This window comes from Cygnus olor, chromosome 3 (assembly GCF_009769625.2).
Source record: "Cygnus olor isolate bCygOlo1 chromosome 3, bCygOlo1.pri.v2, whole genome shotgun sequence".
Classification (NCBI taxonomy): Eukaryota; Metazoa; Chordata; class Aves; order Anseriformes; family Anatidae; genus Cygnus; species Cygnus olor.
The window spans coordinates 103,695,600-103,711,680 of record NC_049171.1 but is presented as its reverse complement, the minus strand read 5'-3'; the positions used below and the strand labels follow the sequence as shown (position 1 = coordinate 103,711,680).

The following is a 16,081-nucleotide window of genomic DNA, read 5'->3' as shown; positions in this document are numbered from 1 at the left end:
TCTCTGACAGCATTAAGGTCTGCCTAAATTAAAGTCTAAAAGTTCACTCAATGCTAACACTACTTGCTGGCTATCAAGTCTAATCATCCACTCACATGAGACCTCTGAAAATCACTTACATGTGGCCTCTTTCACTGTAAATTTCTGCAGTTTCTTTCACAGTGTTCCTGTTCCAATAGAGCTGATGTGAGCAGGGAAATTCTCATCTATGAACAGGCATTTATTCTTCAAGCACATCTCCAGCAAGGCCTGGTAGCTCTGCTGGACAGGTGGGTTGTGCTTTTGAAACGAGCACGGGCAACTTTATTGTTTTTTTGTTTGGTTGGTTGTTTTTGGTTGGTTGGTTGGTTGTTTTTTCAGGCATGACAGCAATGGCATGGCACTATTTGCAGAAGGTATCTGGCTGGGATAAATTCTTCCTTTGAGGAGATTTCCCTTGAGGAGTCTTGCCCTGACCAGGCCTGCTGGAAACTCCTTGTTTATTAGGATGAGGTGTGTCTTCTCCATAAGAGTTCCCGATCATTAAAATAAATGTAAAAAGTAAATTTAATCATGGATTTTAAAATTTTCTCTTTAGTCAGCAGAGGGGGATGGCAGCCACAGGAGAAGTGAGGCTCTATCTGATTCTAACCTAGCACTGATCACTGTGTTTTCAAGGCTTTACATTCCAGTGTAGAAAGTATTTCCAGTGAGAAACCCAACAGTGAGAAATCCAACAAACACAGATTATGTTGTCCTCCCACAGAGAGCCCTCATTTGTTATAAAACCACTCTACAAGTGATCCACAAGGCTTGATTCTCAAGGGCAAACAAAAGAAAAGTCTTCAAAATATAACCCTGGAAACAAAAATTCAATTTTCCATTGTACATTAGAAATTTAAAACCTGAAGGATTTAAGTGCCTAATACCTTGTACACTTTTTCTGCAAATGAAAAGTATTGTCTCTCCCTCCAAACCTTTCCTTTTTTACAGCCATTGACCTTCAGAGCGACAACAACGTGAACAGTGGACAGATAGACAGAGTCAATACAAAAATGAGAGGAAAAAAAGAAGGCCTGGAGACTGACAGCACTTCATAACAAGAAGACAGTAAAAACATGTATTAAGAAGAAATTCTCATTTTGTTGCTCCCTAGGAAAAGAACCAGTGAGCAACTGACATACTTTCAGCTATACTGAAGAGCAAATACTTGAGATCTGATTTTTTTTTTTTGCATGTGCAGGATATCCACAAAGCCTGATAAAATTGTTGTAACCCTTTTACCAATTCATACCTCAGTCTGGTATTTGTAAAATAATTAAACCTCACAAATAAGGTTTGGAACCAAAAGATAGTATGAAAAAATAATGCCTTCAAAAATGGAGGTTTAAATTACCTGAACATGTGGCTTTATTTCCAAGAAACTGCGCCAGAAGGCCTGGCTGCAACAGTGTGTGAGAGTCAGTGATGCAGCTACTTTATGTGTTTTGAACCCCACATACACATCTTGTCTTTTAAGTTTCTGCTTGCTGCCTGGCCTCCGTCCTGTGTACAAGCAGGACCCAGACACAGCAGTATATGAAGAGTCAAAAATATACCTCGAAATCACGTGTACTCCTTTCAGCAATGTTACTGAACTAGACTGTGAGCAATATATATAAACACAGTGTCCCACCATGTCCTCTGACATGGGTGGAGCAGAGTTTGTGCATGTCTCTTCCAGACATTTCATAATTTCTAAGGGAAAGCAGCCAAGCATAGCAGACAAAGGTTACAAGCTTTAGATGGAAGCTGTGAACTGGTAGGCTGGATGGATTTGATCCTCTATTCTTTGCACATTACCCTACTTAGTATGTTTGCCATCTAATGTAAATCCTTCCAATAGATCAGCATCCTATGATCTCCCCTGATCTTGCTCATCATCTTAGATGCCATGAACTGGCTGGTTCCTCAGTCTTAAAATAAGAATCTGAAGAATTCAAGGAAAATTCTTCACTTTCAGTAGAAGTAACTGAACCATCAAGGAATTCTCTGACAGCCTGAGAGGATTTATCTCAGACAACATTGGTGCAGACTGCATTTGACAGCTCAGCCCATCTCCTCTGATTTAACAAGGCAATCTGTATCTGGGCTGAGGAGCTGCTCCTGATTGTGCGGAATAAAACAAATGTTTGCATGCAAAATTGTAAATTTTAAGGTAAGCAGAAGAAATGATGGAGTGCCATCTTTTACAACCATTCTCACTATACAGCAGAACATTAACTGCAGAAATTAACACTGATTGGTCAAATGATAATGTGACTGTATTAGGCTTTGTTAATCTTTGTTAGTCTCTTAACACGCATTATGGAAAGCGCACTTGCAGGCACAACCTAAGGTCTTTGATTAAATATAGTGGTGTATTTCAGAAGTAAAACCTCACATTTCTCTCACATTCACTGCATTCAGGAAGGGTATCAAGGTGGTCTGCGGAAATTTGCCATCAAAGGCTTCCTGGCCTGACCTATAGTCAGCTCTGAAAATATCACAAGAAAGCACTGAAGCGCAATGACTTCTAGCAGTAGTGTACAGCTGTATATGGAGTCTCTGAGGAGCAAAGTCCTTAAACGGCAGAACTGACTAGAAGATGAAACCAAATTTTTCTTACAAAACAAGGAATTTTTGCCAAACAATTTCTACAGGGTCTTTTTCAGGACTTTTCATTAGAAATAACTCATCAAATTCTTAAAGCCAAAATCTCAGTCTATTTATAAAAAATAAAGTAATGAGGGAAATGAATCTTAAAGAAGTTTTAAAATATTAATTCTGATTTCAGGCTAGCTTTAGGCATTGGCAGTGAAGCAGACGTGCCTGACCTTCAGAAGATACAGTCAACTTGCTATTTTCTTCCGGAAAAAGAAAACAGTCAGGCTGCATGGAAGAGCTATCCGTGCAAATGCACCCCATCACAGAATCGGGAAAATACATCAATCAGATGCATAGAAAGGGACCCCAAAAGCACACATAAATCCTGTCATTCCTTGGAGGGCCCCTGGCTGTCAAGAAAGGAGAAACATGTTCAGTGAAAACTATTTTATTATCCTTCCTTTGTCCCCTTCTCATTCAACAGTAAGGTCAAGTACCTGTTTGCAGGCACAAGGGACCATGTGCACCTTGGTGTTCCCCTGTGAAAATCAACCACTTTTAATGAAAAACTGCATCTCATTTCCTGCAAGAGCTGAATTCCTCCCAGCCTGAAATCGTGCTGGACACAAATGGCTGGGAAAGGGCAGGCACCCCTGACATGGTGGAACCTCTTCCAGAACTGCCTATTGCCACATTTCTTTGACTCAATGGAGAAACTCAAGTGAAAAAGCTGCTTGGAGATATTTCAGGAAACATTCCTAACTTGCAATGCTTTGTCCCAGAAGATCAGCTGCTGTTAAGAAAGCATGGCAGTGTGGCATTGCAGATGGGCAGTCCTGGGGACAGGCCCAGCCACGGACAAGTGCTGCAGAACTCACGAAGGCCCAAGTGCTGCAGCATTTGGTCTTCAGCTCTTCTGTCACCCTAATTTCTGAAGGAATAAAAGAACATAGACAGCGACTACTTTGTTTCTCTCACCTAAGTAAATAGTGAGTTATCCCAGGTACAGACTGCCTCTGTGCCAGGGGAGGTTTAGGTTGGATATTCGGAAGAACTTCTTTACTGAAAGGGTTGTTAGGCATTGGAATAGGCTGCCAAGGGAAGTGGTTGAGTCACCATCCCTGGAGATCTTTAAAAGACGTTTAGATGTAGAGCTTAGTGATATGGTTTAGTGGAGGACTTGTTATGTTAGGTCAGAGGTTGGACTAGGTGATCTTGGAGGTCTCTTCCAACCTAGATGATTCTGTGATTCTGTGATTCAAGACAACCTTGAATTAACAACCTGTGACAAGTGGCAACAGCACTGCATTGGTTATCCGAGGGCAGCCACCCTGTTGGACACCAGCTCTGCAAAGTCCAGCTCAGATAACAGTCACTGAACATGACTTGCTGATAGGCAGCCTGCGCAAGTTTTGTGCTTCAGTACCAAGCCACGCACTGAGGCAGCTGCTGTGGTGCAGCACTGCATGCCACTGGGGCCCCAACTCCAGTCACTGGCTTCGGGGGAGGCAGAGGCACAGTTTAGTGTGGCTGCGTTCAGAAATAGTGGCTCCCCTGTCAAGTTTGTCCACTCAGGAGTTTGTTTTAACGTGCGAGACACGAGGGGTAAAATGGCGGACGGGCAGCAGCGCCCTGCTGCGCGGGGCCGCCGCCAGGGGGCGCTGTGCCCGGCGGGGCGCTCCCAGCCCTCCTTCCTTCGCCTCAACATGGCGCCGCCCGGCGCGGCTTCACCCGCCGGGGAACACGGGCGGCGCTTTGCCAGGAGTGGCCGACTTCCGGCGCCGGCCCATTTCCTGGAGAGCACCCCTTAAACACCGCCCGCCGCGCTCCGCTCCCCTCACAGGGCGCTGCCGCCGCCGCCGCCATCGCCGCTCTCCCCTCCCGCCCCGTCCCCGCGGCATGCCCGCGCCGGCAGCCGGCGGCGCACGGGTGAAGCGGCGTCCTCCGGCACCGTTTAGCTGAAACCGCCGGTAACGGTCGCGGGCAGCGGTTGGAGCGGAGCGAGGCTGCCCGAGGGAGTATGCGGGGGTAACGCCTGCCCGCAGCCCGTCGCACCGCCCCCTGCCCGGCCCGGCCCGGCCCCGGCTGTCGCTGCGGAGCTGGCTTCGGGCGGCCCCAAGATGTTCAGCTGGCTGGGCACCGACGACCGCCGCAGGAAGGACCCCGAGGTGTTCCAGACGGTCAGCGAGGGCCTGAAGAAGCTCTACAAGACCAAGCTGCTGCCGCTGGAGGAGCACTACAAGTTCCACGAGTTCCACTCGCCGGCCCTGGAGGATGCCGACTTCGACAACAAGCCCATGGTGCTGCTGGTGGGGCAGTACTCCACGGGGAAGACCACCTTCATCAGGTAACGCGGGGCCCCCGCCTCCCCTCGGGCCGGGAGGGGCTCCCTGGGCGTGCCCGGCCCCTCAGCACCCGTGTGGATGGCAGGGGGGCGCCTGCTACCAGGGGTGGTCTTCTCTACCTGTGTTACCCCTGTTCTGCGCCCCTCCTCCATGTCCTCGGTACCATTGAACAGTTTTCAGTTGGGAGGCTGTCCCTGCAGGAACCTCAGCAGGCCTACTTCAGGAGGACAGGGTGGGTGAGGTGTCTGGTAAAACGTCAACGTAGCAAAAAGTAGCCCAGGGCAGGGTTGAGGCACGGCATTACTGTGGAGAAATGAGTCATTTCAGGCCCTCTTGCCCATTCAAAGTGCAAAGGCTGTGGAAAGCCCCAAGCAGGGGAACCCCTGTGACTGCTCAGGTCAGGATATCCCCCTGTGGCCCGTTTTTCTGACTTCCCCACTGCCCAAGCACTGTGGCAACCACTGACTTAGGAAAATTTGAAGTGGGTTCTCAGATTTGTAATGGCCTGTGTCTCATCATTTTGTCTCTTTCTGTACTGTGCCCAGAGGCAACACTGGGATTCTAGCTGGGGAAGCACGTGTGCTCGGGCATGTGTCTGTGTAAGAAAGACCTGTGTCCTGATGTGCTGTGATAGTGGGAACAGCAAGTTTGTTCTGAACTGTAAAGCAGAGCAATTGCCAATAGCAGATTTGATATGAAGCTAAAAAAGAGAGGGTTAATTTTTCCCAGCTGGACTTCATTGCTTGAATCTCTGTTCAGACAATTCTAGTTCAGCTTGCAGCAGCCTTTCTCTTGGGATCATAGCTGAAGCTGTGCTGTCTGCATTTCCTACGTGATTCATGGGCTTAGTGTTAAATTCCAGCATTACTCTGGTGTGGCTGTGTTGAAATCTCCAGAATTACCCCAGTGTAAATCTGGACAGAGGCCACAAGCAGCCAGTCCCATTGGTCTACCAGCACTTCTCGTTGAAGGAAGGAGCTCTAGAGAGAAGTGAATCAAATTGACAGTGCCTCTCCAAAAGTGACCTTGAGAAATGGCAGGGTGTTTTTGTGTAATATTCCTGTTACTTATTGCACCACTCAGGAGCCAAGAAAAGAATGCATTTCTACTACATTGTCAGACACACAGATGACGAATAAAATTTAGCAACGGAAAGGCCTTTCTTGTGTTAGCAGCTCAGGTGTATGATGAAGGAATGCGAATGACTCTCAGAAGCATTTGACATGTGGTTGGAAAGGGCTCTTCTGAAAATGAAAAACTGTCTTGTATAGCATAACTGGTTGCACCCTAAAACTTTGTTCTATGATTTGATACCAAACCTATGTGAAAGGCTCTTTCTGTCTTTTCTAGTTAGTGATGTTTCAGAGCAGAAATTTCCCTGAATGTGAGGAGGTTGCTGGCTGTATAACTAGAGCATCCTTCCAAATCCTTTTCTGGATTGCCAGCATCAGCTTTTCCCTGCAGTCTCACCTGCATACTGTTGTTAGCAGTCTTCCTGCCTTTGCCCCCTTCTGTTCATTTTTCTGTAAGTCTGAGCTTGTTTTGAAGCTTTCTTCAGAAGTCTGGCTGCTTAAATCATGTTCCAGGCAAAAGGAGAAGCTGAGTCTTCACTTCTGTGGGAAGGCAGAAACCACTCAGCTCTCTGGTCAGCAAGCTGTTTGGAACCTTCCTTCAACCAGCCTCTGCCCTCTTCTCCCAGCCCCCTCTGTGCATGAGATTAGGATGAGTTTACCAAGGTATTATGGTCAAGCAGAAGTGACTAGGAGCTGGTGCTCTGCAGAAGTGCAAAATGGCCATGAGCAAGCCATTTGCAGGAAGGCAGGGGCCTCTGTGTTTAAAATTGTGCTTAAGAAGGTGAAAGTTGAGCTGTTGAAGAACCTGTGGGGCTCTTACAGCAGGAGGAGTGTGAGGGCCTACCACCCCAGCATGTTCCCAGCCAAACAAAGGCAGGAGGTGCCAGAAGGCTGTGCTGCTTGTGATAGGCTTCCAACATGAGCTTGCAGGTGCTGGTCATTAGACAGCTGGGATAAACACCAGATTAGCATCCAGAGTTACCATGGGATGGTGAGTAGGAGTTAAAAACTAAGAGCAGGGAGGAGGAGGTAAAAGGGGAAACAACCAATATGTCTTGGTACCAGAGTGAAACAAGAAACGATCTCTCAACATCTCTTCCATAAAATGTTGTCAGGATGAGCGGCAATGGACACTTTTCCCTACATGTCCATTCCTTTATTGTATCCTGCACATACTGCAATGCAATTTAGATTTTGATTAGTGCTGCTAAACACTCAGGTGGAGTGAAGTCAATCTCAATTTACACCTGAATCCCAGGGCACCATTTTAAAACAAAAACATTGCTTTATTCACTTATCCTAGACATGGGTTTTTCTTCCTTTGTTCCTATGGAGTCTGAGGTAAAGCAGGTAAGAAATACAAGATTTTGAGGCAATAAATAGCCAGAACCTCTCTGGAGAGAGCACCTAGGCGCAGTTCCTTGTGGTGAGGCTGCCCTCTTGTCAGGAGGAAGTGGCAGAAGCAAACCAGTCAAGGTCACTGAGAAACATTCCTAGAGCTGAGGGGGTGGAGGGAGGTGAGCTGCGTGGGTCAAAGGCAGTGAAGTGAGACCAGAGCACTGGCTAAACAATGCTATTCTCTCTCCTCCTTCTAGAGACCCAGAGAACTGAGCCTTCTTTTGCTATGTCAAAGATGCAGTGTCACCAACAGTGACACTGACAGTTCTCCACTCCTGCTTACTGCAATATGCCCTTTCCTTGCTCCAGTTTCTGTCAGCATCCATTCAGCCAAGGCCTTTCTGCAGGGATGGGTTCTGAAAGGGCTGGGTGTTGGGAGCAAGGCCACACCTCTGCCTAAGAACATCTAGCAGCCCCAGCAGTTAACTTCCTTGGGACAGCAGGATGGCACTGAAGCCTGCATCTAATGTTTCTGCTTTTAATCTTTCCTGTAAGAGGATGGGAATGCAGGACAGAACATTACTCCCCTAATTCACTTAGATTCTGTGATCTTCTCTAAAAATAATCCTGGCTTCTGTCCAGCCATCCTGTTAATAAAATAAACAAGCCAGCCCAAGCTCTACTGACTGTCAGTGTGGTTTGCTTTTCTGGTGTAGCCACTCCTTTCCCTGATGGCTAATCACTTACATGTCCTGGCCTCTCTTGACTGCTTGTCACAGTGTACACCGGGTGGTTGTCACCTCCCTGCGTGGCCCTGAACCTTTCATCTCTGCCTCCACCAGGCAGTTCTCGCCACTTCCTCCCCCTCTACCCTTCTTCCCTTTCCTCATCCTCTCCGGCATGCATCACCTCTGCTGCCACAGCATCCTGCAGGGCTCCTACATGACTCATCACTAGCAAATGGCTCCCTCCCCCACATCCTGTGAGGCATTCCTGCCTGGAGAGCCCGACAGCTCTTTGCTAGTCTCCTACACTACTCCAGACCTGATGGGCAAAGATGCCTTGTGCTAGGTCAGCCCTTGTGCAGCTTCTCTGCCCTTCCCCCTTGACCTTCTCAGCAGGATACGGGACAGCTCTGAGAGGGGGGCAAGCAGAGCAATGCTCTTAATCAGATACAGGCTCCAGCCACTTCTCCAAAAAGCAGATAGGCTGTAAATAAATGTTCACCTCTTGCCTGGTGCTTTCCGCAATCTTCCTAACATGGTCGGAGGTCACTCCCCAGGTCTCTGGTGGTGTACCTGGCTCAGAGTAAGGCATACTGCACTGCCTGGGGAAATTGCTCTATAGCTGCTGCTTGCTCTCACGTGGTGTCTCCCACAGTCATTGTTTGCTGTCCTCTCTCAGAAACCCCACAAATGTAGCAATCACGCATGTTCTTTAGCTTTCCTCTGTTAGCAGAGGCAGCCTCTGTCACTGCCTAGCAGAAGCTTTCCTCCCCCTCCCCAGACAAGTGTCAATAATTCCCTTGTATTTGACTGCTGTATAATGAGGCTGAGTACCACAGACACCCTCCTGCACAATGCACCCAAACCCCCAGAGAAGCTTGACTTAAAACAGAGGCTGTGATACCAGACAGTGCAAGTCTTTATCTCTGATTTCATATTACTTGCTGCACATTTAGTTGATTAACACTGTTCATTATCTCATAGTTTCATCTGTTTGAGATGTTTGCTGAGATTTGTTTTCTTGTATACAAGAAATAAACAAATGCTTTGAAACATAAGCTCAGTGGAGCTGTGATACAGTTCTTTCAATCAGCCTGGCTGGATGAGGAGTGTTGTTATATGCAGGGCTTTTGCTTGGATTTTCTCAGAATCCTTGTTTGTAAATGACAAAAAAAAAAAAGACTTTTTTCCCCTGTTGGTCAAAAGCTGTCATATTGCATGTGTATCTCAAGCCCATATAAAGTAAGTGGGTTATTGCCTCAACAAGGCTGATACCTGTTATATGGAGTAAGGTGTGTTTCTCATACGCGCTTTATTTGTTGCACTTGATGGTTATTACTACCTGCTTCTTTTATCTCTAATATTTGCAAGGAGAGAACTCAAAAGATTCATAGTTATAGATGAGGTGAATGCTCACTTGTGTATCGCTCTTAAGCACTTAGGATTAGAACAAAAGCAAAGTACAAAGCAAGAGCAGAGGTCCTGTAGTCCCTCGCATAGGAACTTTAGTCTTTGATAAGACTCACGTGAGTATACCAGTGCTGACTGTTACATATGCTGATCTCAGTTGTGAAAAATCACCACCCCTTCCTTCCTCTCCTTTTTCCCCTCCCCCTGAATCACCTTGTAACATCACTTTCAGTTCTGCGTTTACCTTTCTGGTTCATCATAAAAATTAGGTTAAAGTAACAGAAGAGGAAGAGGCTATCTAATGTCAATAAGCAACACGATGCAATGCTAACTTTTACAGCCTGGTAGTCGCACGTTCCTCAGGTAACAATCCAGAGCTTGTCAGCAGGCCAGGTGATCCAACATCATCTCAGGGCTGGTCTTAGCAGTAAACACAAGCAAAAAAGGCATTCAGCAACTCTGCCTTCTCGTATCTTTTGTCACCAGTGCACCTGCCCCATCCAGCAGCGGGCTGACGTTTTCCCCAGACTTGCTTTTTCTGTATAGCAAACCTGTAGCTGCGCTGTAGGAGCATGCAGGAAGGAAGACTGGAGACTTCAACAGCCAAGTACAGGAGAAGCTGGCATTTGGGTGATTGATTTGGACTGGGGGCTAAGCACATTAGTTGGATGAGTTTTCTGCTGAAATGAGCAGCAGTGAAGTAATATTGGCACCAAAGGCCAGTAAGGTTTCAGGATTAACTCTGATAGCAGTGAACTGCTGTTTTTACTTTGCTCTAAGTTTGTTCTAAATGTCTTGAAGATTAAAATACACAAAATGATTAAACATGATGAGAATCCCTTGCCAGCAGCTGTAATCTTCTCATTTGTTTTAATCCTCCTGAAATGCAAAAGTTTTAAATGTGGAGATCCCAAGTAGAAAAGCTACTGTGACACTTACCAAAAAATTCAGTGACAGTGCTAAAAATATTCTTGAAAGGATCTATATTGTTTAGCTACATAATCTCACTGGGATCTTCAGGACAACTCAATTAGGACTTGGGCAGCTCTCATCTCATGCTCACACCCTGTTTTTTTCACCTACAGGTACCTGCTGGAGCAGGATTTCCCAGGAATGAGGATTGGACCAGAGCCTACAACTGACTCCTTTATAGCGGTTATGCAAGGAGATGTGGAAGGAATTGTTCCTGGAAATGCACTGGTGGTGGATCCCAAAAAACCATTCAGGAAACTCAATGCCTTTGGCAATGCCTTTTTGAACAGGTCAGTAATCAAAAACTTGCTCTGGAGTATAAAGCTAAGATTAATGAGCAGCATAGCTAGCAATTTAAAAGGATAAGACATTACACTCTTCTTCTGCCTTTTCTTTTCCCCATCCACATGGCTATTACAGAGCCATCCCAGTCCTACCAGGCATGCATCAGTCACTCACTGAAGGGCAGATGAATAAAGTCAAGTGGGCCAAAACTTCAGTTTAGTTGAACAAACAAAACAAAGAATAAAGCACAGCCTGTCATGTTCATGCTGTAGGAGTCTAAAGGTAAATACTCTCCATTACATTTCACTGTCCCTTGTTCTTATATTCCTAGCTTCTTCCGTTCTGCAGTCAGTTCAGTTCCTTGAAGCTAAACAGTCCAACCAGATTCAGCCAGTGAAGTCAGTAGAGTGGAACTGGCACAATATGCACATCTTCACTTTCTTGCATTTCTTTCATAATTACTTGAATGTCTCTGCATTCTGAGGCCATATACATATAACCTACATATATTTTGGTAACAGCTCTGAAGGTGCTTCTTTCCTATAGGAAACTGTCCAGGGGCTTTGACCAGTAGCTCCGTGACATCAGCAATATAACCTTTCCATTCCCTAGACCTCGCCCAACCATTCAGTCTTGGATCTAGGCCTTGCAGGAAGCCAGCAGCCCACACCCATGTCCTAGGGGAGCACAGACTGTGCTACAGCAGGGAAATGGGAACAAACTGACTACACCTGTCATTGGCGCCTTCCCTGCTAGCACAGGGTGGGAGACATGGCCAGCCATTCAGCCAAATGACCAAGAAAGCTGGGCTTGGACTCCTTTTCTGCCTTCCAGGCTTTGGGAGTGTCTGTCCAGAGAGTGCCTCATCTCCTACCACCACTAGCCACAGGAATGCTGGTTTAGGCTGCAGTGAGGCAGGCAAGGGCATGGGCCTGCAGAGAAACATGGGAGAAGCTTGATGAGAGAAGAGGGACCTAGCTGGAGTTACTACTGTGCAGAAAGCCTAACAGTGACCCTGGAAGCAATATCTGATCACAACACAGGCTCAAATACCACAACAAGGTCCTTCACTAGACAGATTTTGAGAAGTTTTCAGCATCTTGTAGGGCCCAAAACATGTGCACCTGGCCGTCAGTTCACTGCAGAAGAGAAGCAACATCAGGAGTAATGAGGCCAGGCACAGAGTGCAAAAAATAAGCACACCTGGACTGATTGACACATCTTGAATGCAATTTGCTCCTAATACAGCAAGGGATCTCTGATGTTGCTACATATCCATTAGCCTAGTTCACTGCATCATGCTGTGCTGTTGCTCTCTCCTCCTGCTCTTCCTTTTCAATGTGAGGACAGCAGGGCAGAGGGGCACAGCAGTGGTTCAGCAGCAGCTGAAGCGCAGTCCTGCTAGCAATGCGGAGAGTAGCCATGACAGCTAATTAACCCCTTTTCTGCAGACAGAAAAAGAATGGTGTAATGATTTCTGAACTGGCAAAAGAAGACAGGCTAAGAAGAACAGGCTTAGTAGCGTGAGGGTAAGGCCAGAGATGGGGCTGACAAGCTGTCTTGGGATGAAAAGAGATAGCTCTGCAGTACCATGCTCTGACTCTGTCTCCTTTCCCCCTCTTCTTGCCCCAGGTGCTTCCTAGGCATTGAGAGAAGGGCTTGTTTTCCTCACTCAAGCTCTGCTGGCAGTATCCCAGCTTTGGAGGGGTCCCATCAGAGAGATTACAGGCCGCACCTTGTTATCAGGAAGACTTGTTTGGCACCAAGGGCCTGGCACAAAATCAGGAATATCAGCCATTGCTTTTGTATCATGTTGGCTTGATTGATGGTTGCAAGATTATTCCTGACCCTGGTAGTCTGTCTCAGGGAGCTAAGGTAGAGTTGTTTCTGCTTTTTTCTTGTCGGCAACAGGAGACATCATGGATAACAATTCTTTCTTCACCCCCATACTCTGCCTGTAGGGGCAATGAAAGTCCAGTTTGGCACTACACACATCCATTAGTGTGGTCCAGGGCAGAATTGGGTCATGTTCCCTGAGGTACTTGCAGTTCTATGGGGACAGCTGGAAGACAGCATCCTTAAGAACATCGCCAACAGAGCCAGAATGCACTTATTAAGCTAGCCTCTGACCTTCTATCTGCAATTTCCTGTGGAGTACTTTCCCTAGAGAAACTATGGAAGATCCCCTTGTCTGTGACCTCTGGAGCCTTTGTTCTCTGCTTCTAAGCCTGGCATGTAACAGGAGAACTAAGCCAGCCCCGTTTCCTACACAAGGTGTTACGTGTTCAGAGATGCTCCCTGTTGCCACCTGGAAAGAGGCTGAAATATTTGGACTGAAATATCTGATAGCTTAGGAATGAAGGCAATTCTCTGACCCACGAGGATTCATTCTTGTCAGAATGATCTTAGAGTCCTACAAGTGGAAAAAATTGGGGTGAGGTTGTGGCACAGCCTGGAGGAGTTCATCGCTGCAGGGGGTTCATCAGAACCATCAGAGGCTCTGTCTGCCTTGACTGCATCTAGTGGCCATTATGTCAACTCCAGTTCTTCCTGTGGTTCTGCTTCCTCCCACAGCAACATTTTTTACGCCTCAGTGTTACACCAGCCTATTAATATACGTACATACGTAGACGCACACACATATTTATAGCTGCTTGGAATGCTGTCACAAAAAGGCTGTCCACAAAATGCAACCAGGAGCCATGTAAGCAGATAGGTTTTTGCTGTGCTTTGCTGTTAGCAGCAACTGAAGGAGATGAGCTGCAGCCCTCTAAGAATAAGCACAAGGTACTCAGCTAAGGACCTGTGTAGGCATAAGGTGATGAACAACTGGGTAAAGAGGAATTGCGCAGAAATGGAGCTCTGGGGGGGAAATGAGTGAGTGAATTACAAACCTAGTATAAGTCAACAGTGTCGTACTTCTATGAGAAGTAAATATCTTCCTGAGACACATAAACAGGACTGTCATATGTAAGAGAGAAGGAGCAATTCATCTAATCTGTTCACTACCGGCAAGGTCACAGCTGGAATACCACATCAACTAGGGTCATTGTGCCAGAAGACATATGTGGAACAAGTTGAGAAGAATCAGAAGGAAAGCTGCAAAGGCCTTCTGTGACTTAGAAAGTGAATTGGAAAGGCAGCTACAGAGAACTGAAAGAGATGGAAAAGAGTCTGGTTTTCTTTAGAGGAAAGACTGAGGGGAGATGCAATGACAATAGGTATACGTTGCTACAAGAGTGGAAAAATAAGTCATTTTCCTTGTCTACTGTGTTTGAGGCTAAAATGCATTGTAGCATGGAAGATTTAGATTAGACGTTAAGAAAAAGATTTTGCTGTAAGGATAATTAAGAAATGGAGTAGGCTCCCAGCAAAGGCTGTTGAATCTGCATCATTATGGGTTTGACGAATACTTCAGACAAACATCTGATTGACCCTGCCTTGAAGCAGGAAGATAGACTAAGCAGATTCTTGAGATCTCATGTTGCTTCCATGGTGCAAGAATAGCACGCATTCTAAGACCAGATTTAAAAGTAGACAAAAAAAACTACAACTTGGTTGATTTATTTAAACAAGCTAATTTCAATTCACTTGAGTTCAGGTCCCTGCAGGAGAATGAAGAAAAAGAAATACCACTTCTTGCTAAAATATAAACAGAAAAAAAAAACCACTGGATTTCTAAATTGTTTTTCTCACAGCTTTGGGGACACACAAAAAATGACTCACGTCATAGGTCATGACAGAGATTCATGTTCAGAAGAGCCAAAATAATCAGAGAAAGTGCTCAGTTCTGGCAGCTTTTTCATTTCTTTAAATCAAGAGTAGCTCCAACTGAAGGCTTTTGAGATCAGAGCCTGGACTGTCCCATACTGCCTGTAATGTTCAATGCATCATGAGTACTTTTTTGGTTTTATTTTAAACCTAATTATTTTTGCACAGGTTTGTATGTGCCCAGCTACCTAACCCTGTGTTAGAGAGCATCAGTGTCATTGATACACCAGGAATCCTTTCTGGAGAAAAGCAGAGAATTAGCAGAGGTAAGTCCCAAGTTCAGTTCTTTTCCAAATCACAGTAGTTAAAATCAAATGGACTATGTGAGTTTCCTCTTAAGCTGTACAAATTCTAGACAGAAACAATAGTAGGGGCCTCTCAGAGATATGGCATGACTACTGATGTCCCTTAACTTGATTTGCTATCTGCTACAGAGAATTTAAGTGCTATCAAGTAACGTTGCTGACAGTGTCAGCAATACTTATATCTGTTTGGTATTCTCTAGTAGAACAGATTCCCATCAGAAAGTGTCAAGTAATACCTATCTACTTTGCAGAAGCAATTGCTTTCAGTGACCTATTGATGAGCCATAGGCAAGGCTTGCATGGCAATCAACCTGGTTTCTTTCCAGTTGGCCTAGCGGGTTTCTTACACTGCCCGGGCTTCCTGAATTTAATGCCGGACTGGATAAGGTCTAAGCTGGCACTCACGTTCCTTGTTGCAGTTGCAAATCTGGAAACCGTGGCAATACTAGATGGTATTCGTATACTAATACTGATGAACAGCTCAAAGTCTCTTAGTGGCTCAGGATGAGCCTCTGAAATGGACAATGTCTTGATACTTTGAACCTAATGTTTGCAGTCATTTTCTTACTCTGTAAGATGATGGTGGCATAGCTCACATTTCTTGCAGGTTCCTGAGATAAAGCTGGTAACTGTACATCATTTTATTGGAAGAAAGCTCAAAGTAGTAAAAGCATGATAATGACACACACATTTGAGTTTGAGGAGATCAGTTCTCATTCACACTGCCAATTAGCAATGCACAATTAAGTTTCAGCAGCACAGGCACTACTTAAAAGTACTGAGGCCTTTCCCATATTTCAGTGTTCTATCCCATAAGATTTCTGTTGATTCAGTTTTGTAACTTGCTTGTGCATTGAAATTGCTCTTGGAAACTTCCTTTTCTCTTTCATCGAGGAACTACCTTGCACAGAGCCAGCCCTTGTTCATTTTACTGGGATTTTCCACCATAGGAAGCTCAACTAAAGCAGCATCAATAAAGCTATAAAAGATAGCTAGAGTTAGTTGAAGACTCACATTAAGCTTTTCCATCATGGGTCTTAGCACTGCTAGGAGATCATGAATTCCTTCCAGACAGTCTATAAGAGGTAGCAAGATGCACACACCATCAGAGAGGTGTGCAAGAATTCTTCCTTTCAACAGAAAATGTTTCAAAGCAGAGATAATCAAAGTTTAAATTACATGGTGTAAACATTTTTTCAGTCAAAAATGCTACTGGAAGTGCACAGTTCTCTTCTGGAACTATTATTGTGATG

General features: G+C 45.5%; 1 protein-coding gene across 1 annotated transcript in view; it reads left to right on the top strand.

The window, feature by feature from the left end:
• The first annotated feature begins 4,274 nt into the window (after positions 1 to 4,274).
• Positions 4,275 to 16,081, top strand: part of EHD3 (EH domain containing 3) — a 29,826-nt gene continuing 18,019 nt past the window's right edge. Inside the window, exons 1-3 of the mRNA XM_040550743.1 lie at positions 4,275 to 4,951; positions 10,581 to 10,757; positions 14,692 to 14,789. Of these exons, the coding sequence (XP_040406677.1) occupies positions 4,725 to 4,951; positions 10,581 to 10,757; positions 14,692 to 14,789 (502 nt within the window). The 5' untranslated portion in view covers positions 4,275 to 4,724. The remainder of the gene's footprint in view (positions 4,952 to 10,580; positions 10,758 to 14,691; positions 14,790 to 16,081) is intronic.